We start from the raw sequence: 27,695 nt of genomic DNA on the forward strand, positions 1-27,695 counted from the left end.
ATGGAATGTTGCTAGTGGAATAGCAACATTCCATGTAGAATCTCCAATAGTATCTATTTTATTTTTGTTACATTTGTACCCTGCGCTTTCCTACTCATGGCAGGCTCAATGTGGCTTACATGGGCCAATGGAGGGTTAAGTTACTTGCCCAGAGTCACAAGGAGCTGCCTGTGCCTGAAGTGGGAATCAAACTCTGTTTCTCAGTTCCCTAGGACCAAAGTCCACCACCCTAACCACTAGGCCACTCCTCCACTGTTGCTACTATTTGAGATTCTACATGGAATGTTGCTAGTGGCGACTTCTACATGGAATGTTGCTAGTGGAATAGCAACATTCCATGTAGAAGTCGGCCCTTGCAGATCACCAATGTGGCCGCGCAGGCTTCTGCTTCTGTGAGTCTGACGTCCTGCACGTAGGTGCAGCATGTCAGACTCACAGAAACAGAAGCCTGCGCAGCCTTCTACATGGAATGTTGCTAGTGGAATAGCAACATTCCATGTAGAATCTCCAATAGTATCTATTTTATTTTTGTTACATTTGTACCCCGCGCTTTCCCACTCATGGCAGGCTCAATGCGGCTTACATGGGGCAATGGAGGGTTAAGTGACTTGCCCAGAGTCACAAGGAGCTGCCTGTGTCTGAAATGGGAATTGAACTCAGTTCCTCAGGACCAAAGTCCACCACCCTAACCACTAGGCCACTCCTCCACTCCTTTCTGTTTGAAATTTTGTTGTTGAGGAAAACACATCACAAGACTACACATCAGAAACTTCAGTAGAAAACTGTGACAAATCGACCATAGCATGTAAGACTTTAGAGACTATGAATGGGAAACCTCCCCAAAACCCTAGTGTGACACAATATAAATTATGGGAGGCTTGTGTTCTTACACCTTACCAAGGACCTAATTCCCTCCCCTCCCCTTCTTCCCCAACCCTAACATTTCCTCCCCTGCTTCCACCCCTCAAGTTGGCCTAGGTTTCAGCATCTACTTTCACTTGCAGGGAGGGTAGCCGATTTTCAAACTAACAGTCATTTACTCAGGTGAATGGATTTTGGAAATTGCCCTCGCTGGGGGGTAATTCTTTAAGCCACAGAGTACAAGCACACATTTAGACCTTCATTGGAGTTGGTATGAATTCATGCCAGAGGATTTGTATACTACTGGAAGTCTTGGAGGTGCCTAATTAATAAAAGCACATATGGACCAGAGGCAAAGAATGGACACCCAGATTTAAAAAAACAGGAAGAAATCAAATATCAGCAAAAATTCAGGAGAAAGAAAATTTTCAGCATGGATTTAAATTTCATATATGATGATTCCAGAAGTAAAGAATGATCAAAATGGATAAAAATAAATAAATAAATAAATTAAAACAACAAAAATTAAAACACACACAACTGATTTAAAAAACCCAACCAAACGCAAAATACAATACAAAACAAAACCAAGATGGACTCATTTACCCCTTTTCTGCTGAGCCAAGCTCCATTAAGTCAAATATTCTGCTTCCAACAGTGGCCAATCCAGGTAACAAATACCTGGCAGAATCTCAAATTTAGCTAGATTCCCTGAGGGCTAGAAAAGCTTGAAATATGCTGAAGGTTTCTTGGCCACATTGAGCCCAGGGGCGTAGCCAGACAGCAGATTTTGGGTGGGCCTAGGCAAGAATTGGGTGGGCACCAAGTGTTCTCCCCCCCCTCTCCCCCCCCACCAAAACAGCTGGCGGAAAAACGCTTCTTTCCACCTTGGCAGTCTGCAGCACGCATACGCTGAAAACTGAGCATGCACAGGTGCCAGTATCATGGAGAGTAACGTTTTTGTTAACATCAGGGGGACGTCTTCAGCTAAATGTCTGCTACTGTTGGGTGGGCCTGAGCCCTAAGTGGGTGGGCCCAGGCCCACTCAGGCCCACCTGTGGTTACGTCACTGATTGAGCCTGCAAATAGGTGGGAAAATGTGGGATACAAATGCAATAAAATAAATAACAGCTCTTAACTGGTTATCTTGCAAATGGGTTCTAACTAGCAAAATAACATTTTGTATCATTTTCATGTCCTAGTTAAAATGAAGTTCTAGTATCCTCATGTTCTCTCATTTTCAGCTCTGAATACAGAAGAATTAAAGCAACACTACTCTGACTCACTAGCATCAGGTAATGGTCCAAACGTTTACCTTGGGGTTGGTTCTCTGCTGAAGCCGCCTCTCTTCCCGCTCCCGTTCTAACCGTTCAAATTCTTCTCGGATTTCAGCAGCTGTTCTCTTCCTTTCTACAACCTGGAGGAAACAGAATCATTTGTAACAGGTGCTCCATTTAAATTCTTTTGGCCCAACAGCTGCGATGAGCTACCAGCTCCAGCGCATTGAGCCTTCAAGGGCAAACACTCGGGCGTTTTCCCCCTTCTTTGAATAGATTTCCTGGCAGCTCTTTAACCCAGTCATTGCATCACAAGACCTCAGCTGGGCTCCCTTCTGGATCCCTGAAACCACTGGTCCTAAACCAAGCCAATCAGCAGCCCTGTTCTGTTAAGACGGGGAGGGTCTCGTTGCCAGTGCTTTGAACACAACTGCTACAGCAGCCCAGCTGTAGCTGACCCAGGAAACAGAAGTGAGACATTGAACCCAAGTCCCTCAAATAGCAGCACTTAGCTCTGTTACTGAGCCACCAAGCCAGTATCATGTGTAAATATGTTCGTGTTTTTAGAGTCTGAAATTAATTTGCAAAACCTCTAGCCCATTAATTAGTCTGTCTTAAATGCATTCACGAATGCGACGTTTGTAGACCCAGACATGGGCTGTGAAACTGACCCCACTTATTTACAAAGAGCAAAACAAAACAAGTACCAGGAGCCTTCAAAAAAAGGGGGAATAAAACCTTTAATCATGTGTTTTGAGGAACAAATCTTTGAATGGACCCGACACGGTTCGTGTTTCGGCGCTCAGCGCCTGCGTCAGGGGTCGCGAAGTGTAGCAGAGTACGTACGGCTGTATTATAAAATTCAGTACGTTTGATGAAAGCAATATGCTGCACCGCCGTGCTGTCCCTTCGCATAAGATCAAGCAGAGAGATACTCTCAGTGGAGGAGTGGCCTAGTGGTTAGGGTGGTGGACTTTGGTCCTGGGGAACTGAGGAACTGAGTTCGATTCCCGGCACAGGCAGCTCCTTGTGACTCTGGGCAAGTCACTTAACCCTCCATTGCCCGCCGCATTGAGCCTGCCATGAGTGGGAAAGCGCAGGGTACAAATGTAACAAAAATAAAATAGATACTATTGAAGGTTCTACATGGAATGTTGCTACTATTGGAGATTCTACATGGAATGTTGCTATTCCACTAGCAACATTCCATGTAGAAGGCTGCGCAGGCTTCTGTTTCTGTGAGTCTGACGTCCAGATTCACAGAAGCAGAAGCCTGCGCGGCCACATTGGTGATCTGCATGGGCCGACTTCTACATGGAATGTTGGAATAGCAACGTTCCATGTAGAATCTCAAATAGTAGCAACAGGGGAGGAGTGGCCTAGTGGTTAGGGTGGTGGACTTTGGTCCTGGGGAACTGAGGAACTGACTTCGATTCCCGGCACAGGCAGCTCCTTGTGACTCTGGGCAAGTCACTTAACCCTCCATTGCCCGCCGCATTGAGCCTGCCATGAGTGGGAAAGCGCGGGGTACAAATGTAAGAAAAATAAATAAAATAAACAAACTCCTTTAGTCACAAAATCAGTGAAGTAAACCAAACTAAAGGAGTTTGTTTATGAGAGTATCTCTCTGCTTGATCTTATGCAAAGGGACAGCACGGCGGTGCAGCATATTGCTTTCATCAAACGTACTGAATTTTATAATACAGCCGTACGTACTCTGCTACACTTCGCGACCCCTGACGCAGGCGCTGAGCGCCGAAACACGGACCGTGTCGGGTCCACTCAAAGATTTGTTCCTCGAAACACATGATTAAAGGTTTTATTCCCCCTTTTTTTGAAGCCTCCCGGTACTTTTTTGTTTTCCTCTTTGGCCTTTTGTTTGTACTTTGCTCCCTCTCTTTGCTGCCCACTTATTTACACGCATATGATACACTGCTAATTGTGTGTGTGCATGTCACATGTATCAGGTAAACAATGACCTTAGTGGACAAATTTCCAGTAAGCCTGGACAGCAGGACCTGTACTTTTTCCAGTTTTCTTCTTCCCTTCGTTTGAAACTTCCACAGATAACTCCCACAGGGGTCCCTTTTACTAAGGTGCGCCGAAAAGTGGCCCGCGCTGGTGTAGACGCACGCATGTATTGGACAAGCACAGGTCCATTTTTCAGCGCACCTGCAAAAAAAGGCCTTTTTGGGGGGGGGGGGGCTTTGGCTGAAAACGGACGTGCGGCAAAATGAAAATTGGCACGTGTCCATTTTGGGCCCAAGACCTTACCGCCAACCATTGACTTAGCAGTAAGGTCTCACGCATTAACTGGGCAGTAATTGTCTGCGTGCGTACCATGCCGATTATTGCTGCGCGCTGGAAAAGAAAACATATTTTCCAGTGCGCATAGTGGACACACGTAAAAAATGAAATTACTGTCTGGGCCATGCGGTAGCTGGGTGGTAGTTCCAAACTGGCGTGTGTTGGGCGCGCAAGAGTAGTGATAGACGGATCATCCACCAAACGGTCTTTTTCAAGACCTGGTTATATCCTGTCTGCAAATCGTTTATTTGCGACTTGGAGCTTTGTAATCATATCGATTCATGCTTTTAACTCACTGGTTACCAGACTCCTGATGCAGACCTTTTGGCCGAAACACAATGTTGTGTCGAGTCATTTTATTGCACAACTGTCTTATGATTGTTGAGTCATTTTCTATGTGGAATTATTCAAATTGTTTATTTTAAATCGCATTTTGGTCCCAGTTTTTGGATAGCCTGGTTCATATTCCCACCTCTTTTATTTTCACTTTACGCTTCCTGGGATCTATAGAGTTCTCCACGTACGTGGTTTCTCTTCAGGATATTTAAAACAGATATGCACAAGACAAATTTGGCTATGCTGGAAAATCAGCATGTGCAAATTTATCACATGCATATTTAGTGTGGGTATCTTGAAAACCTAAAGTGCAAAACAGGGGGAATCCTCTACGATGACGAATCACAGCAGATGAAAGTAGAGGCTAACCAAAGACGATTCACCACTGAAGAATTGAGTCTTTATTATTCTAAGTAAAATAAGGACCCGACACGGGCCGTGTTTTGACTAATGCAAACGCCTACATCAGGGCCAAATAAAATACTTCGGATGATAACACGGAGCCCCAGTTCTACTGGCATGTAAAGCTGTCACCTTTCAAGACGAGTAACACTAAAAACAAATGGATAAACACTTGCAACGACTGCAGGAATAGTAATCACCTGACTGACTTGTGGGGAGGGAGGGGTGTCACAAGGACTCACACTGGTTGCTGGCAAAGTGCCATCTCTAATTACCCGTGGGTCAAACTTAAGACCCTCAAAATAAATCTGGATAATACAGTGGATGGAAGAAAAGGAAACCTGACCTACACCTGGGATTGGAAGCCATGTAATTTATTTTCTCAACTGTATGCAGGATAATCCGGATCTGATAGGTGGGAGGCTGACAAAAAGGGCAGGATCTGATGCACAGAATTCCAAGTGCTTAACCTTTGCAAGCGAGAATTCATAACTCTAAATGACTTTCTCTCTGACATTTTTGTGACAGACTGAAGACAAAATAAAGGTGCCAGTTTGCTCCGCTTCAACACATTGGATTACAGAGTGACTTACACATTCGGGACATGTCCTGGAGGGCTAACCGCAAGACTACTCAGGATGGGCTTCCTCAATTTCACTGAGCTCAAGAGGATCTACTACAATAATTTATACACAAGCCCAGGCTACAGATTCATTTCTCAAATGCCACCTACAATATCACACACAATAAAATGGCAATATTTATATATAATCAGGTGGGGAAATTTATAGATGTAACATTCCAGACATGAAATATTTGGGAGTTAGTAAGTTTTAATAATAGTGAAAGGTTTTGGTAATGTCACAAGCCACAAAAAAAGAAAAGAAAAGGACTCAGTTTTTAATGTTTCTGTAATGTGATATAATAAATCCAATTAATAAACATTAATTAGTTGGAATTACATTGTTTTTTCATACTTCACCTTCAAGGTTCAGAAAATCATCAAATGAGGGAGAAAAATCTCAATGAGCATGAGCTCAAGTATTTAATTCTTTTGCAAAATAGTCTTAAACTTTCACTATATAAACTAGTCCTACAATGACAAAAAAAAAAGATCACTCTTCCTGGATAGGGGTCAATCCTTTTGCTTGGCCACAGTACCCCATCCAAGGTTTACTCTGTAGGACAGGAAAGCAGCCATTGCTACTGTGACGTCACACCACATGCCCCTAGAAGTGGCTAGAAGGTTTCATTGTCTATTAGGGAAGGGCAACCTTTATACACAGAGGGCCGATGAATGTCAGAACTACCCGTAGCGGGCTACAACATTATGTAATGTCAGAACCAGAAATGCACAGAGCTCCACAGACCACCTGTGATAAATAAATAGGTACAAATTTAAATAAAACCATGGAAGCAAACTGGTAGAGTAGCTATTCTGAAAATATTTGTGAAATACAGTAATTAAAATCATCAAAACTCTGGTTAATGTTGTTCTCGGTGTATACTTCCCATGTACATGTATACCTTGGAGGAAAGGAGAAACAGGGGTGACATGATACAGACGTTCAAATATTTGAAAGGTATTAATCCGCAAATAAACCTTTTCCGGAGACGGGAAGGCGGTAGAACTAGAGAACATGAATTGAGCTTGAAGGTGGCAGACACAAGATTAATGTCAGGAAGTATTTTTTCACGGAGAGGGTGGTGGATATGTGGCATGCCCTCCCACGGGAGGTGGTGGTGATGAAAATGGTAATGGAAATCAAACACGCGTGGAATAAACACAAAGGAATCCTGTTTAGAAGGAATGGTTCTGCGGAATCTTAGCAGAGATTGGGTGGCGACGCCGGTAATTGGGAAACAACATGGGAGCTGGGCAAACTTCTACGGTCTATGCCCTGATCGTGACTGAATTGATAGGGATGGGCTGGAGTGTAAATTTTAAGGGGCTTCGACGTTAGCTTCGTAACTTAGTACAAGAACAGTGCTGGGCAGACTTCTACGGTCTGTGCCCTGAGAATGGCAAGGACAAATCAAACTCGGGTATAAAGTATCACATATCAAGTAAAATGAATGTATCTTGATAGGCAGACTGGATGGACCATTCAGGTCTTTATCTGACGTCATTTACTGTGTTACTATGTTACTATTTGGGTTTCTACATGGAATGTTGCTACTAATTGGGATTCCGGAATCTTGTAACTCTTTAGGATTCCAGAATCTTCAGAACGTTTAGTACAAAAAGAGTGCTGGGCAGACTTCTATGGTCTGTGCCCTGAGAATGGCAAGGACAAATCAAACTCGGGTATAAAGTATCACATATCATGTAAAATGAGTTTATCTTGTTGGGCATGTCTTTATCTGCCGTCATTTACTATGTTACTATGGTCTCGGGGGCCGCAGGTTGCCCACCTCTCGTCTAAGTAAACTTGGTTTTGAAAGCTCATGGATCCCCAGGCTCCTATTTGAGGGGTGAATCTCATTCATGGGCAAGGGAAGAGGCTTTGTAAATTAAAGTCAACAGCAAACATCTAACTATACAGTATTTTTTTTTTTTTTTAACGAATTCCTGGCTAGCTTTCCTTTTTCAAAACTTTTTCATCTATCGTGCATGCATCGTGCAAAATTCATTAATGTCTGGTACATGTTAATCCCAGCCATTAAAAGTGACGATAATGAACAAACTGCTTCATACAAGGAGGGGCCTCTGGCGCCATCCTTCCTGGGAAGCTTCGTGATAAATACATTTATTGACCCTGCTCCCTGTCCTGCCAAATCTAACTGGTTCTTTAGGGAGGGGGTTAGCTTGTAATTTACTTTTCAGTAAAACAACACGGTGTGTTCACTGGTAACTTTTCCAACAAAACCTTTAGTAGCACTGCAATCACTGGTAGTCCCTGATATTTTTTTGATTAATGGGAAAGAGGAGGACGATTCTATAACACTGAACACTAGCAGGGTCTCCCCAAGATAACATTTTTGCTACCTTCCTTCTGTATTAGCACAACTTGAAAGCGCTTTTGATTTCCAATTTCTGCACTCCAGTGTCCAGAGACACCTCTCTCATTCTATCAGTGGCAAACTAATAGATGAAAAGTGATTCTGCTCAATGGCTACTAGCTATTTTCCGCTGGGGACAAATTCCAATACTGAAGTGCTTTTTCCTCTGAACTGCACGTCTTGGGCTTTCTCAATCTACCTTTCTTTTTCCTAAGAAGCATTATAGTGATTTCCATCGAGTGCAATAACACCAACTTGCCTTGGCAAGACTGATCGGTAGCAGCCCGCTTCCGTCTCTCTCTGCGCTAGCCAGTCAATGAGTTACTCACAGCTCCTAAAGAGCACTAACTCCAGAACGAATTAGACCAAGTTCCGTTCTTGCTTCATGCCAGCAGGAAATAAAGAACTTTATAATTGAACCCTGTTAATCTGCACTGGGTGGGCTTCCACAACACTTATGAAACTGGATAATTAATGTGCCTAATGATGTATGCTCTCAATTTTATTTGCCCGGCATGGACAAGGTTGACAAGCACTTGGGGAAAAGAGCAGACAGGACGAATTGCATATCGTTAATTAATTATGGGCTCTTTTCCTGCATCTACGCTGAATGCTGAGGATTCAAGCCCCACACGGTGCTCAGGCTGGTGAAAAAGTTCAGGCTCAGACTAATAAGCAAATCTATTCTTTGTTACACCTCGCGAGCATTGCAGAGCAGCTGTGAGGGCGATGCGTGCCATGATGCGCACGGCAGTTTGGACAATGCATGCGGCTACCATACGAATGGCCTGCCAGGCCCTGGCTGCGTCTACTATGCCAATCAGGCACCATCACTTGATGCAGAACAGTGGGACAAGGTTTCCAAAAGGCAGCATCTAAAAAAAGAAGTAAAGTCTTTAGCTTTGCAAGATTTTTGATGTTTGCACAGGGAATTACATTCGCGAACTGCTCGACTCATTTTGGTAAAGTCTGGAAATTTACAGCCTTATTGACATCATTCCAGCAGCAAAAGAAGGCACTTTACAATCACTGGACATGTGGCACCTGCCCTGGAGTGGGAAAAAAAAGAAGCAATTCACTGTGTTAGCACAATATACAAAAGCAAGGAGGGCACTGAGGAAGTGAAATTTGTCTGTTGTTGTTTTTTTTTTTTTTTAAAGAAGGCAGTCTAAGTGGTACACCGGTCTAGAAATTAATAATAATCTTCCCTGTGGTTAAGCATTAGAATTTATATTGTACATCTAAACAAGATGGGAGTGGACCAGAGAGAAGACAGCTGCGCAAACTGGGTGTGCCAATTGTTTTTTTTTGTTTGTTTTTTTAATTTATAAATTTTTATTGAACATCAATCAATATAACAACAGTCTGGAGCCCATGACTCCCACAACTTTCCAACAAGTCAAAATTCAATCAAGTTCCACAAGTGTTTCCCCCCCCCCCCCCCCCACCAACCCCCTCCCCCTACCCCTCCACCTTTCCCCCCCCCCCCCTACCCTTCCCACCCTTCAAAACTGTAGCTTAACCAGCCCTACTCTCTATGTTCCCAGTAAAGAGTATCTCCAATTGCATCCATTCTTCTGCAGTGGGACAATATCTCCCTCTACGTCTGTCCGTCATCTTTTCCATAGCCGCTATTATCCTAAGCCTCTCCACCCAATTCTTCCCGTAGGACCCTTTGTTTGTTTCCAATTTAAGGCCACAATGGTTTTCGCTGCAGCCATACCCATTCGTTTTATTCTGCATTGCCATCTCTTCCCCCTCCTATTGCCCCAACCCAACAAGCACTACTTAGGATCGCCAATTGTTTTTTTTATCTAATGTCACTCAATGTTTTCTCTTCTCTACTGATCATCAACAGATTTAATGTGCAAGTTAATTGAGCTAAACTCTTTGTCATTAATTAGGTAGCTGCTATTTTACCGATATCCTGCTGATTTGATGTTAAAAAAAATAAAAAAGGAGTTAAGTCTTTTTATAGGATCCTTCAGTTACATGTTGTCTTACCTCCCATCCTTCCATCTCCAGTCCTTTCTTTCCATAAACGTCATAGATCGCCCTCGACTGTGGATCACTGAGCACTAAAAGATGAAAACCAAAAATGTTAACACAGTTGCAAACTGGCCAAATGTTAATGAGATCCAACAAGCTGACAAACTGTGGTCTTGGACGTAGTGCACAGTAAAGGCGACAGTGGTGTCTGAAGCCATTGCTACTGGATGCCCAGCAAATGTTCCTATAAACTGCTAACCCTAAGACACAAAAAGTGTGATGTGCTAATGGCCTTTATCCAAACCTATCACCTCCCAACCAGCATACACATCAGCTTGACATTTCTACAGCTATGAAGACCGTGCAAACACAAGTGCAAAACAATCACAAAAAGTGGAAAGAACACAAAGATCCCATGAGGTGGGTAGAATCAATGAACAAGGAGTGGGAACTGGATCAGACTCTTCAAAAACAGATTCAGGACACCAGAATGGAATTACAGATGTTTATTAAAGCTGACACGACATGGAACCATGTTTCGGCACATGCGTGCCTGCCTCGGAAGTCTTGAGCATCATCAACGATAAACATGATTATTAAGTATACACATCAAGACTCCTGAGGCAGGAATGCACGTGCCGAAACATGGTTCCATGTCGAGTCAGCTTTAATAAACATCTATAATTCCATTCTGGCGTCCTGAATCTGTTTTTGAAGAGCCTGATCCCGTTCCCACTCCTTGTACCTTGACATGTGCAAACAGACAGAAGGTCATAATCTAGCCATTTTTGTAAAAATGAATACTCACAAGTTAAAAAGCCATGAATATGAAATTAGATGAGCCAAAAGCTTCACCTGTGACCTCTTAAAGACCAGACACAGGGACAAGTACTATCTGTGCCATGAGAATGACAAGGACAAATCAAACTCGGGTGCACTTATGCAAATGTTTCATTAGCGCTGGAACTGAACTTAACAAACAAATTTGTTTTTCAACTTAACCAAAATGCAGAAGTTGACACCTTCTTTGATGAAATGTATTTCATGGACAGGAAAAGCACAAATGCTAGACAAAGCAACTAGTCTAAGGACCAATGACAGAGCTTACCACATTACAAAAAAAAAGTCTTAAAAAGTGGATTTATTCTTAAGTAAAATCTGACGTGGCTATGTTTTGTCCGGTAACACATGACATACTAAAACATAATTTAAAAAACCCCAAAACAAATACAAACACAGAGAAGTTTTCCAATTAGAACAAGGCACTTGACAGAGGTGTCCCATTTTGCTTATTTGTGTTACGAGAGTGTATTCATGAGACAGATTTGCATGCACCTTTTTCACTGCATACAAATATCTCTCATGAATATTCATTGTGGATATCTTGAAAACCTGACTGGCTGGGGGTTCCCCCGGGACAGATCTGGGAACCAGCGTTTAGTGTGATACACAGCTGAAGCAACAGATAGTTTTTCTCCTTGTTCGGTGGGGGGGGGGGGGGGGGGGGGGCACGCAACACTCTCACCAAGAATACGGAGTAATCCTTTGATAGCCTCAGTTAGATGGAAACAGGGAAGAAAGCAGTATAAGCTTTGTTCCCCTTACCTTCCAAGAATAGGAAATGGGGAATTCTGCCTGGGAATGAGTTTCCACACATCGTATGATAAGGGTGTTCAAAGAATACATTTGTTGGCGGAAGATACACAAACACATTCCTGCCTTTTGATAGTCTACAACTGCGGTATGACCTGGGGGAAAGGGACTAATATTGGCATATTCAGATTTCTCACTATGTAAGAGGGTTATTACAGAAGAATCCGCCAGCCTTGGTAATATCAGGTTTTCATAAAATGTGGCCTCAGGAAGGGGTGGATAGAAGGCTGACAGGCTGCTATTATAGGAAACTAGTAAAAAAGGCCCGTTTCTGTAGGCAAGGAAACGGGCCTTAGGCAGGCAATCCCCCCCCCCCCCGTGCTACGGCCCCCTCGAACCCACCCCCTCCCGCGAACCTGTCGATCCCCCCCACCCCGGAACGCCGAAAACTGCCGCCGCCGCCGTTGTTGTGCTACCTTCCCTTCCCTTCCCGTAGGTTGTTCAATCATCTTCTTAGAAAGTTTAACTCCGTGTGTCTGACGTCAGACGCACGGAGTTAAACTTTCTAAGAAGATGATTGAACAACCTATGGGAAGGGAAGGGAAGGTAGCACAACAACGGCGGCGGCAGTTTTCGGCGTTCTGGCGGGGGGGGGGGGGGATCGACGGGTTCGCGGGAGGGGGTGGGTTTCGAGGGGGCCATAGCGCGGGGGGGGGGGGGGTGACAGCTGATTCCGAGGCAGTAGGAGGAGTAGGGAAACACGCGCTTGCAATCAGCTGTGTTGACGTCAGTGACGTCCTGCGTGTCTGCCTCGCAGACCACTTGTAGCCAGGGACCCACGGTCCCAAGCATGGAATGTTGGAGGTGAGAATTATTATATATGATATATATACAAATATCAACCATCCCCGTTTCAATGTACCATAGAAAAATGGACCAGAGTAACAAGGGAAGAGTATGTAGGAGCTGAGTTTTGTAAGGGAGTTAGAGGAAGGTAAACACTGGCAGAAAGTATGCAACTTAGAATTAAGAAGTCCTTCATTCTATGTATCCTGGATGGGCAAGTAAAGTGTGGTCCGATATCTCCGGCACCTGCTTGAAGAGTTCTAGCCCAGAGGGAACATTTACACATTAACTGCTTTCAAATGCAACAATATTGGACTGAGATTTGGGAGCAGTTAGAGCATATGATAAAACAAAAACATCCCATAAATATTTACATTTATGGAATGTGGTTTTTTTCAGTATTAACACAGTTTCATTTAATTACAGTGCACTCCGTTTAAGTGCACGTCGGATAAGCGCATGCTCTGTTTAACTGCATGCCGTACTTCGGTCCCATTTTTGGCGCCATCAATTTCTATGAGGACAAACTTCGGTTTAGCGCACCACTGATAAGTGCAAGATTCGCTTATATGCATTGGTTCAAGACCGGTCCTCTGCAGGAAAGACTCCGCATAAGCGCATGCACGGAATATGGAAGCCGAATGACACGTGACAAAGGGGCGGTAAATTTGAAATCTCGTTGGCTAACTGCCACAGGCAGAAAAAGCGAAAGAATGTTGTTAAGAGTGTACACTGGAGCAGTCATCGTCGCGCAACTGTAAGACTTTAACACTGGCTCAACGAATAGAAGTTCTTAAAAAATTAGAAAACAAACAGGCATCTACTGCTAAAGAATATGGTGTCAATCCCAGTCAAATTTCACATATCTTGAAGCAGAAAGATCAACTTCTAGAAGACTGGCAAAACAATACAAATCCACACAGGAAACGAAAACAGGCAGGAAAAGCTGAGGAGGTAGAAGATGCTCTTCTTCGGTGGTTTTCTCAAGTCAGGAGCAGACAGTTTCCTGTCAGTGGTCCACTGCTTATGGAGAAAGCTAATCAGCCAGCTGAAAGTCTTAGACTAACTGAATTCAAAGCCACTGTTGGATGGTTGGAAAGATGGAAGGAGAGGAACAACATAAAATTCAAGAAACAGCATGGTGAAAAACAAGACGCTGATGACTTTGGTGCTGAAAATTGGGTTGTTTCAGTTCTTCCTACCATCATGAACGAGTTTGCACCTTGTGACATTTTCAATGCTGATGAAAATGGTCTTTACTGGCGAGCAATGGAACACTTGCATTCAAACAAGCCGAAACTACAGGAAGTAAAACGTCGAAGGACCGACTGACGATCCTCCTTTGCTGCAATATGGATGGGAGTGAGAAGTTGGAACCCCTCGTCATTGGAAAGAGCAAACAGCCCCGTTGCTTCAAGAAAGTTAAGTGACTTCCTGTGTCATACAAGGCTAATGCAAATTCATGGATGACTGGGGAAATTTGGAAGCAATGGCTAAAGAAGTCAGACACTAGAATGTGGGCACAAAAGCGTCAGATTTTGTTGCTTTGTGATAATTGTGCTGCACACAGTGATGATGTCAGGCTGTCTAATGTCAAGGTGGTCTTCCTGCCACCAAACACTACCTCTCTGATCCAACCTATGGATCAGGGCATAATAGCCAATTTCAAACAACATTATCGGGCTCTTGTGCTACGTCCTCTGATGAGTGTTATGGATGACCAGACTGGCAAGGATAAACGTGCTGATGAACTGGCTCGTAATCTATCACTGTTGGATTCCCTACATATGCAGAAAGAAGCCTGGAATCATGTTACACAGGCAACCATTGTGAACTGCTACAAGCGGGCAAGCTTTGTTAAGGATGTGGAGAGGGACGAAACAGATGCAGCTGTTGTAAATGCGTCAGATGAACACGCTATTGACATCCCAGCCTGTGCTACTGAAGAGGAGTTTCATCACTATGTAGCTGTTGATTACGATGTACAAACAGCTGACGACAGCACTGATGTTGAGATATGCGCCTACACGCAGGCAATGGCTGATGATGAAACAGATGATGAAATGAGCAGCGAGGCACATGCTGACGAAATTCAACAACCTCCTGCCACTTTTGCAAGAGAGCTAGAGAGTCTCAACACCGTGCGGGCCTATCTGGAGGCCACTGGATGTCAGTGCTATGACAGTTTTTACCGTCTGGCAGATGTAGTCCATGGAACTCACAGACAGAAGAGTGTACAGAGGACTATGACTGATTACTTCAAGTAAGCCTAACGTCAGTTAACGGAGACTGTATACTGTACATATAAAACAGTACTGTACATATGTTTATCAGATGTCAAGCTTCTTTGGGTCACAACGGTTAAGTGCACGCTCCGGTTAACTGTATGTATTTCTTTGGTCGCAGACCCTTGCACTTAAGCGGATTGCACTGTATTTATTTGTGTATGCATTTATCTGCTCATTTATGTTATTTACTGATTTATGTATGAAAAATTACATCTCTATGTTTTATAGTTGGTTTTGTTTTTTTATATGTGTTTTAGTATGTGATATGCTTTATGAACATACATTTTGAACACTGAGAAATACAACAGTCCTGTTTGCTCCCCTCCCTTCAAGGACCAAATCTGAGAATCACTGGTTTACAATGTCCGCTCAAATGCCATCATATTCTTCCCCAAGCAGGTAAGAGGCAGACAGCCATTTTGGATAGCCTGTTACACCATAATGTTATTAGCTGCAAGCAAAGAATGAGCCTCGAGGTTCACTCAATCTGCTCAGCTGCCCCATCACTATAGATCATATGCAATCCTTGGTCAGCTCTCCTCCTTATGCAAGCTTAAACTGTCACTGTTCTGGCTCCTAATACCTCTCCTGGTAGATGATTTCAGGTACTTATTACCTTCTTACTAAAGTAACTCCAATGTTCTGGTTATGCTGTACTTCCCTTATTTTCCCTTGTCCATCCTCTGCTCATTCGGAGGTCTGACATTCTCTTTTGAAACAGTTCTCAGACACTTTAAGGCATAATTAAGGGCAATGTAAATGATTCCGCCCACGTTGGAAATTAATGGAGGGGAAAGAACTGCTGACCATTCTGAAACATATGAGACATTTCTACAGCTAATCTTTGGGCTTTAATAAGAAATCATTTATTCATCAGATTGCTATTCCCTTCCCACCCCCTCAAGGCTAAACCGCTGGGTGTCAAGTTTGCTGAGGCAGCGGTTTTCTTTCAGAGCAGCCACAGAAGTTTCTGGATTCTGTGCTTGTTTCAAATGCTTTTTTCTCCAAACCTTTCTTAACGCACGGCCCCCAAACCCTTCCAAAAGCGTGGCAAACAAACCACAGCAGTATCTTAGGACCAGAACCTAGAGATAACAGAACAAAACTGAGCATAAGCAGTTTGTATCAAATCTTCCCCAGCCCACCTCAGATGATCTGATGCATCTGCTCCTACATTAAAATCTGATAGAGGATACTGGTACCATAGCTGTTGCCTATGCAAAATTTATCATCAAGCTGATTCTGACTGTAGCTCTGACCATTAAAATCTCATTCCTAAGCAACAGGGGCGTAGCTAGACCTCACGGTGTGAGGGGGCCAGAGCCCGAGGTTGGGGGCACATTTTGAGTGCCGCCCCACCGTCCCCCCCACCTCGCCTCCTCGCCCCACCGCCTCGTTCCCTCACAAATACATTTGCTGGCGGGGGTCCCCATCCCCCACCAGCAGAAGCCTTCTTCAGCGCGGACTCTTGCGCAGGCAGCGAACGCAGCTGCGCCGGAGACCGCTGAGCGTCAGTGTGCACAGGAGGAGCAAGAAGAAAGAAGAGCAGGGGGCAGGGGGCAGGCAGCAAACGCGGCTGCGCCAGAAACAGCGCTGAACAAAGCTTTGGCAGGCGGGGGTTTGGGACCCCCGCCAGCCAAACCAGGGGCCCGGACGAAATATGTGGGGCCCCAGGCCCCCGTGGCCCTCCATAGCTACGCCCCTGCTATGCAAGATGGAAATGTGGAATAAGACATCTCACTGGCACTGTGAGAAAATCTATTTTGAAATGCGATAGGTTTACTGATTGGTAATCTAATTACAAGTGAATGCCTTTGGTGTACCAGGAATGACTACTTGGAAAAGGTACGGATCCCTCTGATGGTGAAGAAGAGCTTGCAATCCTTGTTTCAAAGCCAAAAGGAAAAGGCAATTTTAAAAATACTGTGACATTCAGCTCAAACATATTAAGATACTAACACTAAATTAATTATTTTTGCCGTACCACCCGATTTGCTTTGTTTAAAACAAAACAAACAAACCCCACTCAATTGGCATTTAGCCAAGTCAACTGCAAGAGGAGCCAACAGTCCCTTACCTCTTAACTTGCCCGTAACCTCCGTTCACAGGATAATTCCCTCCTCTCAGTACCCTTCTCCACCACCGCCAACTCCAGGCTCCGCTCATTGTGCCTCGCCTCACCCTATGCTTGGAACAACCTTCCTGAACCCTTACGCCAAGCCCCCTCCCTGCCTGTCTTCAAGTCTTTGCTTAAAGCCCACCTCTTCAATGCTGCGTTCGGCACCTAACCCTTACCGTTCAGTGAATCCAGACTGCCCCAATTTGACTGCCCCTATCGGACCGACCGTTCACTTGTCTATTAGATTGTAAGCTCTTTGAGCAGGGACTGTCTCTCTTTGTTAAATTGTACAGCGCTGCGTAACCCTAGTAGCGCTCTAGAAATGTTAAGTAGTAGTAGTAGTAACTTGCTGCATGATATTGTAGCATGGTGATAATGTTGTGTAAGGTACTTCAAAGTCTGACATACAGGTTACACTATCCTTGTTGCATAGTTACATTTTATCTCATGCATATTATGAAAATACGATGCAATGTCATGCATGAGCATTCATAGTAATTACATTTATTGCATAAAGACAGCCCTTAGTTACCAGTTCTATGCACTAGAATCAAGAGTAAGGGACAGGGTTTTATTGTTATAGAAACCTTCTCCCCACATGCGAACAAGGCTATGTTAAAATCATTATTACAAAGCTTTGGGTAAGACATGGAAAGGTACCTTGGTGTTTCATTAAGTAATGGATGCTTGTTAAGAACCATAAACAGGACGCCAATAACACACAGAGTGGCCGACAGAAGCAGCACTGGAGGAGGTCAGCAGAGTAATGGAATTTAAACATGCTTCTGAGAGATAAAGAGTGGAAAGGATGGGTAAGAGACACGGGTTTTTGGTATTAAGGATGTAAGTGTTTTAAAATAGTATCCATTCTGAAATTATTATGTATTTATTTAAAAGAGAACTGAGTTTCGATTCCCACTTCAGGCACAGGCAGCTCCCTGTGACTCTGGGCAAGTCACTTAACCCTCCATTGCCCCATGTAAGCCGCATTGAGTCTGCCATGAGTGGGAAAGCGCAGGGTACAAATGTAAAAAAAAAAAAAAATAGATACTATTGGAGATTCTACATAGAATGTTGCTACTATTGGAGATTCTACATGGAATGTTGCTATTCCACTAGCAACATTCCATGTACAAGCCTGCGCGGCCACATTGGTGATCTGCAAGGGCCGACTTCTACATGGAATGTTGCTAGTGGAATAGCAACATTCCATGTAGAATCTCAAATAGTAGCAACAGTGGAGGAGTGGCCTAGTGGTTAGAGTGGTGGACTTTGGTCCTGGGGAACTAAGGAACTGAGTTTGATTCCCACTTCAGGCACAGGCAGCTCCTTGTGACTCTGGGCAAAGTCACTTAACCCTCCATTGCCCCATGTAAGCCGCATTGAGCCTGCCATGAGGGGGAAAGCACGGGGTAAAAATGTAAAAAAAAAAAAAAAAGAGGCTCTGGAATAAGGGGTCACAGGATAAGGGTGAACAGGGCAGCTGAGACCGCCACCCGCCCCCCACTACCTGGGCCACCACACAACACCCCCCACTCGCACTGCCCCCCCCCCCCCCCATTCGGGGTGCCACCCCTGTCCGTTCCACTTACCTTTCTGTGTCTGACTGCTTCTCCCTTGGTCTGTCGTCTCCTGCTCCTGTGTGCCAGCACCTGGATGACTGCATTTACGCGATAATCCGGGTCCAGGTTATCACGTTAATACAATCATTCATCTGGGTCCTCCTGGCATACAGGAGCAGGACAGACAGACCTAGAGCAGGCAGGCAGGAAGAAGCTTGCTGGCCCCAGGCCCCCCTCTTGGAGGCCAGGCCCGGAGAATTTTGCCCCTCCCTCTCGGCGGCCCTAAGGGTGAAAGGGACGGGGACAGACTCAGGAGTAATCTAAGGAAATAGCTCTCTACAAAAAGGGTGCTGGATGTATGGAACAACCTCCTAGTGGAGGTCGGGCAACAAAGACAGTATTAAATTCAGGAAAGTGTGGGAAATGCAGAAAGAATCTTCAAAGGTCAGGGAGGGATTATAAACTGAGCAGTAGGTATGGATGGGCAGCCTGGATAGGCTTTGGTCTTTTTCTGTCTTCGGGGTCTTTGTTTTAGAGAAGGCTGGGATATTTACAGCTTGTGATACCTTTTAGTTCCAGATAAGCCTACACGATTGCTTAAGACCACACACTAAAACAATTAGAAAAGATACCTAATAGAATGTCAGGAAGTATTTTTTCATGGAGAGAGTGGTGGATGCTTGGAATGCCCTCCCGCGGGAGGTGGTGAAAATGAAAACGGTAACAGAATTCAAACACGCGTGGGATAAACATAAAGGAATCCTGTTCAGAAGGAATGGATCCTAAGGAGCTTAGCCGAGATTGGGTGGCAGAGCCGGCGGCGGGGATAGTGCTGGGCAGACTTATACGGTCTGTGCCAGAGCCGGTGGTGGGAGGCGGGGCTGATGGTTGGGAGGCGGGGATAGTGCTGGGCAGACTTATACGGTCTGTGCCAGAGCCGGTGGTTGGGAGGCAGGGCTGGTGGTTGGGAGGTGAGGATAGTGCTGGGCAGACTTATACGGTCTGTGCCAGAGCCGGTGGTTGGGATGCAGGGCTGGTGGTTGGGAGGTGAGGATAGTGCTGGGCAGACTTATACGGTCTGTGCCCTGAAGAGCACAGGTACAAATCAAAGTAGGGTATACATAAAAAGTAGCACTTATGAGTTATCTTGTTGGGCAGACTGGATGGACCATGCAGGTCTTTTTCTGCCGTCATTTTCATTTACTATCACAAATATAAGGATTATACGAGATACAATTTATTTATTTGTAGCATTTGTATCCCACATTTTCCCCACCTATTTGCAGGTTCAATGTGGCTTACATTGTTCCGTAATGGTGAAGTACCACTTCCGGAAAAGAGAAATACATAGTTGAGGTATTGGAGACAGAGAGGATTATGTATTCATGTAATAAAATACATTGTATAACGACAAATAAGAGGTATTGGATTAATCTTCTATCGTGATACAATTATTTGGACGATCAGTAATGTTAAGCTTCAAATCATAGCAAAAATTAGTATGGACAGTTTGGGAATAAAGAGCTACGTGTTGTGTGGATCCAAGTGTAAATGTTCTTAACTGGCATTTAGGATGGATTAGTGTGGTATGCTTCCTTGCATACGTTGGTTTTTTAGTAATTTGCGAAAATTAATTATGTCTTGGGTTGTTCTTATATATTTTGGCAATTCATTCCATTTTTGAGTACCTATATAGGAGAAACTGGATGGTTTATATTTTAATCCCCTACAATTAGGATAATGGAGATTTAGGAACGTACGTGATAGACTAGTAGAGTTCCTGGCTGGAAGATCTATGAAGTCTGACATATACCCCGGTGCTACCCAGTGTATGATCTTATGAACCAGGGTGCGGACCTTGGTAGACAGATAACGTATCGAGGCATATGCCACCTATAGGCCAAACCGGTGTCTCATAAATGCCTTCTGAGGTACCAGAAAGGAGAAAAAGTACAAGAGTCATAATAGATAATGCTTAACTAATCTAGTGGGTTTCTTTTATTTATGTCCAAAAGCCTCCAGTGGTACACAGTAGCATTATATGCTTTACGGGGCTAGTTTCAAACCTACCCGCACAGCTACAAAGCCCAGAAGTACTATTTCCCCATAGACTTTGACGCTAATTTAAGAACATAAAATTCCAACTTTTCAAAAAACGTTTTACACAAGGTGAATGCCAACATCATAATTACAGTACTAATGCCAAAACATCACACATTAATATCTGTCCAATGGCCCAAAAATGCATCTCTCAGCTTGATTGAGGAAAGCACCCTGCTGGTTTTTTACGTTTCAATCTCATGTCCTGCTTGGACTATTAGCCCCTGACACAGCCCTTGTGGGCGAAACACAGTCTGTGTCGGGCGAATCTCTGAAAATAAAGTTTTGAACCATATCACTGATTGATCTGCTTTGTTTGTCTCCACGTTGGATTTTGCGGATCGCTTGCCATCTTGTTTCTTAGAAATGCATGATAGAACAGCAGCATTCTTTAGAACAATGAACACCAATACATTAAAATCAATAACAATTATAGAATGAATGTCTAAAAGAGTTCAAAACGCAAACACCACCCAACATTCTCCCACCTCTACCATCCCTTTGAGAAGTGTTTGTTAATTTATTGATATTTTACATGCTGTCAGTTTAATTTATGAATGTTTTATTGTAATCTGTTCAGGACTGTATAAGTTGTGAAGCATACAAATTCAATAAAATGAATCAATGAAGGTCTGCAAGCTAAACCTAGGCACGCTGGTTCCCCAACCCAGCCTCTTCACAATCTGGCTAAAAGGATTTGCTCTGTGTAAGCAGACAGGGATAATTTTCAACCAACCCTGTTTATTCAGGTAAAATTGTCCTCTGTATGGGGATCAGGTACGCGACAGTGGGAAATAAGAAAAGCTTTAGCCAAGCTCTGCTGCTCATTTTTTGTTATTTTTAATTACCAAAGCAGTCACCTAAACAGTGCGGTTTTTTTTCTAGCAAAAAAGGTGCCGGTACTCAAATGCTAGGCCACCCTTCAGGGGTGGGGTGAACATTGAGGGACTCATCCAGTGGTGTGCTGGAGCAGGCTCTCACAGGCTCGCAAGAGCCGGTTGTTAAATTTTTGAGAATTTTGGGATCCGGTTGTTAGGCCCTCCATGGCTACTTTAACAACTGGCTCCCAAAATGTGGGCTTGGGCCCCCTGCTGAATTCTCTTTTACTTTTCTGGTGGGGATGCTGAGCCCTGCCAGACTGCTGCTGCTCCCCGCTCCTTGTTTCCAGCTCTGGGCAGCATGTGAGAGAAGTTCCAGCATGCTGCTCAGAGCAAGACGTTGGGAGTGGTGGCAGTCCATTTATTGGCTGCCAGCAAAGGTATGCCTAGCGTGCCCGCATGAAGGGAGGGAGGAGAGAGACGAAAGTGTTGCTCCCCCACCCCCACCTCCCGGCCACCCCTGGCCCTTCCAACTGCAGAGCTGGCTACATCCAGAGAAAGAGCCTGTTGTTAAAAATTTACCAGCACACCCCTGGACTCATCCCATAATAGCCAGGCCCTCTGCAACCAGTCACAGCATCTACGACAAGGAGCTCTTTCATTAAAACTTGGGGTCCATGCATCAATTTTAGCAAACAACGGAAAAGGTGCCGGTATAAAGTACCCCCAAGTACCCCTTCAAAAAAAGCCCTGCACCTAAAATACTTCATCTATTCACATTTCCAGTGGTGACCGCTTGCAAATAATCATAGACATTTATTGCTATATATGTCGATTTCCTTTGTCAAGTGCTACAAAACCAATAAAGGATTCTTGTTTCTGAAATCGGAGTGAATGAAAGGTGCTAAATTAGCCATCTCAAAATGAAAAAATAAAAAAGGCCCTTTAAGGACTCTCTTTTGGCATACAGCAGGACCTTTCTACCACGGACAGCAGTATCTGCTCTCACTGCACTTTCTGCAAATCTAGAATGTCCACTGACCTTCATAAGCCTGGTGAACAAGGTTAAAGAGCTGCTCGGCTTGCTTTTTCAGCTCGAGGTCTCGGTGTTTGTCAGGGTGGTATAGCATACATAGCCTGCGATAAGATGATTTCAGCTCTTCTTGAGAGGCCTGTATAAAAGGTGGTAGGAGTAAGGGAGAGGAAAACAGACACGTTAAAATCTATTTATTAAATGAGAGTCCATTTATACAATGATATTAGCACTGCCAATCTAGCTATTTAATCTGGCAGACCAGTACAAAGAGCTTTTAAAGTTAAGAGTCAAAATTTTAAATGGGATCTACTGGAAGCCAATGAAGTTTTCTAAAGAGAGGGGTGATGTGATCTCTTTGTTTTCCATTATACAGTTCTAGTGTGAAAGGCCCGTTTCAGAGAGGAATGAAACGGGCGCTAGAACCGCTCCCCCCCCCCCCCCCCGATGTGTGTGAGTGACTGTGTGACACATAGAGAGTGAATGTGATACAGTGTGAGACATACTGTGAGAGTGAGAGAGAGGAAGACACTGTGAGAGTGTGTGTGACAGAGATACCTGTCCCCTCAGGACCCCCTCCCCCCTCTCAGGACCCCCTCCCCTCCCTTGTGGTCTCAGGACCCCCCCTGCCTCTCCCCCCCCCTCTGCGTGGTTGGCAGCACCGTGTGTTTGTGTGTGTGTGTGAGAGAGAGATTGAGTCTGGGTGTGAGTGTGTCTGTGAGAGTGAATGTGTGTGTGATTGTTATCTCTCCCCTGCCCCCGCCCCTCCATCCACCCAGCTATTCTCCTGTGTCCCCTGCGCCCCCTCCAGCTACCCAGCGATTCTCCTCCATCCCCTGCCCCACCCCCCTTTTGCCATCCATCGATTCTAGTCCAGTCTTTCCCCATCTCTCTTCCCTCTCCCCATGGCTCCAGCACTACTCCCTCACTCCCCCGTGGTCCTGTAAAGTTTATGCTGGTCGCCGGCAGCTGCAGCATAACAGGCTGACTTTGGGCAACCCCAGGTCTTCCCTCTGCTGCATCATGCCTTCTCTGATGCAATTTCCTGTGGGTAGGAGGCGGCAGAGGGAACACCCAGGGACTGGCCAAAGGTAGCCAGTCATACTGCTCCATCCATCTGCAGGGAATACACCCAGGATGATGCAGCCTGGACACTAAAGAAGGGCCTTTATAAAACAGATTCAGCCTCAATAGCGTGCACATGTTGATACAACATGTAATACGCTGCGGCTCTGTCCCTTCTCCAGGAATGTCTACACACAGATTCTATATATGGCGCCAGAAAAATCTGCGTGGTAAAAAAAAATACGCCTAGTCGTATTCTCTAAAGTACATCTTAAATTTTATAGAATAGGCATAAATTTCCACACGATATATAGAATATTCCGAGCGCCTCTTCACGCAACCAAATTTGGTCACATCCATTTAGGCCATGTTTTACTTGGCGTAAGTCACGATGCCTAAATCAGGCGCAGAGCAGGCGTATTCTATAATAATGTGTATAGGTTTTAGAAATGCCCATGACCATGCCCCCCCTTCCAACTATGCAACATATTTACACGCACCATATTACAGAATACACTTAGCGAGCTGTGCACATAAATTTTAATTAATGCCAATTACTGATAATTGCTTCCTAAAATCCAATTAACAGTGCTGATTAGCTAGTTAACCAATTAAGTTACACACGTTGTTGTAGAATACACTTCGATTTATACACGGAAAGTCAGCCTGTCATGCTGATGCTGGTGACCAACACATAAACTCTTCAGACGGCTGAGGGGAGATATGATAAAGGTATATAAAATACTGAGCGGAGTGGAACAGGTAGACATGAATCGCTTGTTTTCTCTTTCCAAAAATACTAGGACTAGGGGGCACGCAATGAAGCTACTAAGTAGTAAATTTAAAACAAACCGGATAAAATATTTCTTCACTCATCGAGTAATTAAAGTCTGGAATTCGTTGCCAGAGAATGTGGTAAAAGCAGTTAGCTTAGCGGGTTTAAGAAAGGTTTGGATAGCTTCCTAAAAGAAAAGTCCATAAGCCATTATTAAAATGGACTTGGGAAAATCCACTGCTTATTTCTGGGATAAGAAGATAAAATGTATTCTACTGTTCTGGGATCTTGCCAGGTACTTGTGACCTAGATTGGCCACTGTTGGAAACAGGATACTGGGCTTCATGGACCTTCGGTCTGTCCCAGTATGGCAACATAAGTACAAAAGTAATGCCACACTGGGAAAAGACCAAGGGTCCATCGAGCCCAGTATCCTGTTCACGACAGCGGCCAATCCAGGCCAAGGGCACCTGGCAACACTTATGAACTTATATAGAATTTGGGGGACAGTGGTCATACGTGCACATTATGCTGCACAATCTTATAGAAGGTTGTTTTCTGCATGTACCAAGGTTTATTGGATTTTTCATACCATCAAAGCAGTAAATGATGAATACTATCCTCCTTGTTACTCCCCCTGCTAGTCTCGTAATGGCCCCTCTCTAGCAAACAGCCAAAGCAGAACTGATGTGTAAGGTGTCTGCCAAGAAAGAAAGAAAGAAAGAGAGAAAAGAAAGAAAGAGAGAAAGAGAGAAAGAGAAAAAGAAAGAGAAAGAAAGAGAAAGAGAAAGAAAAGAGAAAGAGAAAGAAAGAGAAAGAAAGAGAAAAGAAAGAGAGAAAGAAAGAAAGAGAAAAAGAAAGAAAGAAAGAGAGAAAGAGAGAAAGAGAAAAAGAAAGAGAAAGAAAGAGAAAGAGAAAAAGAAAGAGAAAGAAAGAGAGAAAGAGAAAAGAAAGAGAAAAAGAAAGAAAGAAAGAGAGAAAGAGAGAAAGAGAAAGAGAAAGAAAGAGAAAGAGAAAAAGAAAGAGAAAGAAAGAGAAAAAGAAAGAAAGAAAGAAAGAAAGAGAAAAAGAAAGAGAAAGAGAAAGAAAGAGAGAAAGAGAGAAAGAGAAAGAAAGAGAAAGAAAGAGAGAAAGAGAAAGAAAGAGAAAGAGAAAAAGAAAGAAAGAAAGAAAGAAAGAGAAAAAGAAAGAAAGAGAAAGAAAAAGAAAGAAAGAAAGAAAGAGAAAGAGAAAAAGAAAGAGAAAGAGAGAAAGAGAAAAAGAAAGAGAGAAAGAGAGAAAGAAAGAAAGAAAGAGAAAAAGAAAGAAAGAGAGAAAGAGAGAAAGAGAAAAAGAAAGAGAAAAAGAAAGAAAGAGAGAAAGAAAGAGAAAGAAAGAAAGAGAAAAAGAAAGAAAGAAAGAGAGAAAGAGAAAGAGAGAAAGAGAAAGAAAGAGAAAGAAAGAGAGAAAGAAAGAGAGAAAGAGAAAAAGAAAGAGAAAGAGAAAGAAAGAGAGAAAGAGAAAGAGAAAGAGAAAAAGAAAGAAAGAGAGAAAGAAAGAGAAAGAAAGAAAGAGAAAAAGAAAGAAAGAAAGAGAGAAAGAGAAAGAGAGAAAGAGAAAGAAAGAGAAAGAAAGAGAGAAAGAAAGAGAGAAAGAGAAAAAGAAAGAGAAAGAGAAAGAAAGAGAGAAAGAGAAAGAGAAAGAGAAAAAGAAAGAAAGAAAGAGAAAAAGAAAGAGAAAGAAAGAAAAAGAAACAGAAAGAGAAAGAGAAAAAGAAAGAGAAAGAAAAAAGAAAGAGAAAGAAAGAGAAAAAGAGAGAAAGAGAAAAAGAAAGAGAAAGAAAGAAAGAGAAAGAGAAAAGAAAGAGAAAGAGAAAAAGAAAGAAAGAGAAAAAGAAAGAAAGAAAGAGAGAAAGAGAAAGAGAGAAAGAGAAAGAAAGAGAAAGAAAGAGAGAAAGAGAAAGAAAGAGAAAGAGAAAAAGAAAGAAAGAAAGAAAGAGAGAAAGAAAGAGAAAGAAAGAGAAAGAAAGAAAGAGAAAAAGAAAGAAAGAGAAAAAGAAAGAGAAAGAAAGAAAAAGAAACAGAAAGAGAAAGAGAAAAAGAAAGAGAAAGAAAAAAGAGAAAGAAAGAGAAAAGAGAGAAAGAGAAAAAGAAAGAGAAAGAAAGAAAGAGAAAGAGAAAAAGAAAGAAAGAGAAAAAGAAAGAAAGAAAGAGAGAAAGAGAAAGAGAGAAAGAGAAAGAAAGAGAAAGAAAGAGAGAAAGAAAGAGAGAAAGAGAGAAAGAGAAAGAAAGAGAAAGAAAGAGAGAAAGAGAAAGAAAGAGAAAGAGAAAAAGAAAGAAAGAAGAAAGAAAGAGAAAAAGAAAGAAAGAGAAAGAAAAAGAAAGAAAGAAAGAAAGAGAAAGAGAAAAAGAAAGAGAAAGAGAGAAAGAGAGAAAGAAAGAAAGAAAGAGAAAAAGAAAGAAAGAGAGAAAGAGAGAAAGAGAAAAAGAAAGAGAAAAAGAAAGAAAGAAGAAAGAAAGAAAGAGAAAAAGAAAGAAAGAGAGAAAGAAAGAGAAAGAAAGAGAAAGAAAGAAAGAGAAAAAGAAAGAAAGAAAGAGAGAAAGAGAAAGAGAGAAAGAGAAAGAAAGAGAAAGAAAGAGAGAAAGAAAGAGAGAAAGAGAAAAAGAAAGAGAAAGAGAAAGAAAGAGAGAAAGAGAAAGAGAAAGAGAAAAGAAAGAAAGAAAGAGAAAAAGAAAGAGAAAGAAAGAAAAAGAAACAGAAAGAGAAAGAGAGAAAGAGAAAAAGAAAGAGAAAGAAAGAGAGAAAGAGAAAAAGAAAGAGAAGAAAAGAGAGAAAGAGAAAGAGAGAAAGAGAAAGAAAGAGAAAGAAAGAGAGAAAGAAAGAGAGAAAGAGAAAAAGAAAGAGAAAGAGAAAGAGAAAGAAAGAAAGAAAGAGAAAAGAAAGAAAGAGAAAGAAAAAGAAAGAAAGAAAGAAAGAGAAAGAAAGAAAAAGAAACAGAAAGAGAAAGAGAAAAAGAAAGAGAAAGAAAAAAGAAAGAAAGAAAGAGAAAAAGAAAGAAAGAGAGAAAGAGAAAAAGAAAGAGAAAGAAAGAGAGAAAGAGAAAAAGAAAGAGAAAGAAAGAGAAAAAGAAAGAAAAAGAAAGAAAGAAAGAAAGAGAAAGAAAGAAAAAGAAGAGAGAAAGAGAAAAAGAAAAAGAAAGAGAAAGAGAAAAAGAAAGAGAAAAAGAAAGAAAGAAAGAAAGAAAGAGAAAAGAAAGAGAAAGAAAGAGAGAAAGAGAAAGAGAGAAAGAGAAAGAAAGAGAAAGAAAGAGAGAAAGAGAAAGAGAAAGAGAAAGAAAGAAAG

At 42.9% G+C, this 27,695-nt stretch overlaps 1 protein-coding gene across 1 annotated transcript in view; it reads right to left on the reverse strand.

Annotated features, from left to right (window-relative positions):
• Positions 1 to 27,695, reverse strand: part of DNAJC11 (DnaJ heat shock protein family (Hsp40) member C11) — a 143,603-nt gene that overhangs the window by 91,679 nt on the left and 24,229 nt on the right. The window contains exons 2-4 of the mRNA XM_030222623.1: positions 22,544 to 22,673; positions 10,191 to 10,264; positions 2,177 to 2,278 (exon numbers count right to left, since the gene is read on the reverse strand). Of these exons, the coding sequence (XP_030078483.1) occupies positions 2,177 to 2,278; positions 10,191 to 10,264; positions 22,544 to 22,673 (306 nt within the window). The remainder of the gene's footprint in view (positions 1 to 2,176; positions 2,279 to 10,190; positions 10,265 to 22,543; positions 22,674 to 27,695) is intronic.

This window comes from Microcaecilia unicolor, chromosome 13, assembly GCF_901765095.1.
Source record: "Microcaecilia unicolor chromosome 13, aMicUni1.1, whole genome shotgun sequence".
Taxonomy (NCBI): Eukaryota; Metazoa; Chordata; class Amphibia; order Gymnophiona; family Siphonopidae; genus Microcaecilia; species Microcaecilia unicolor.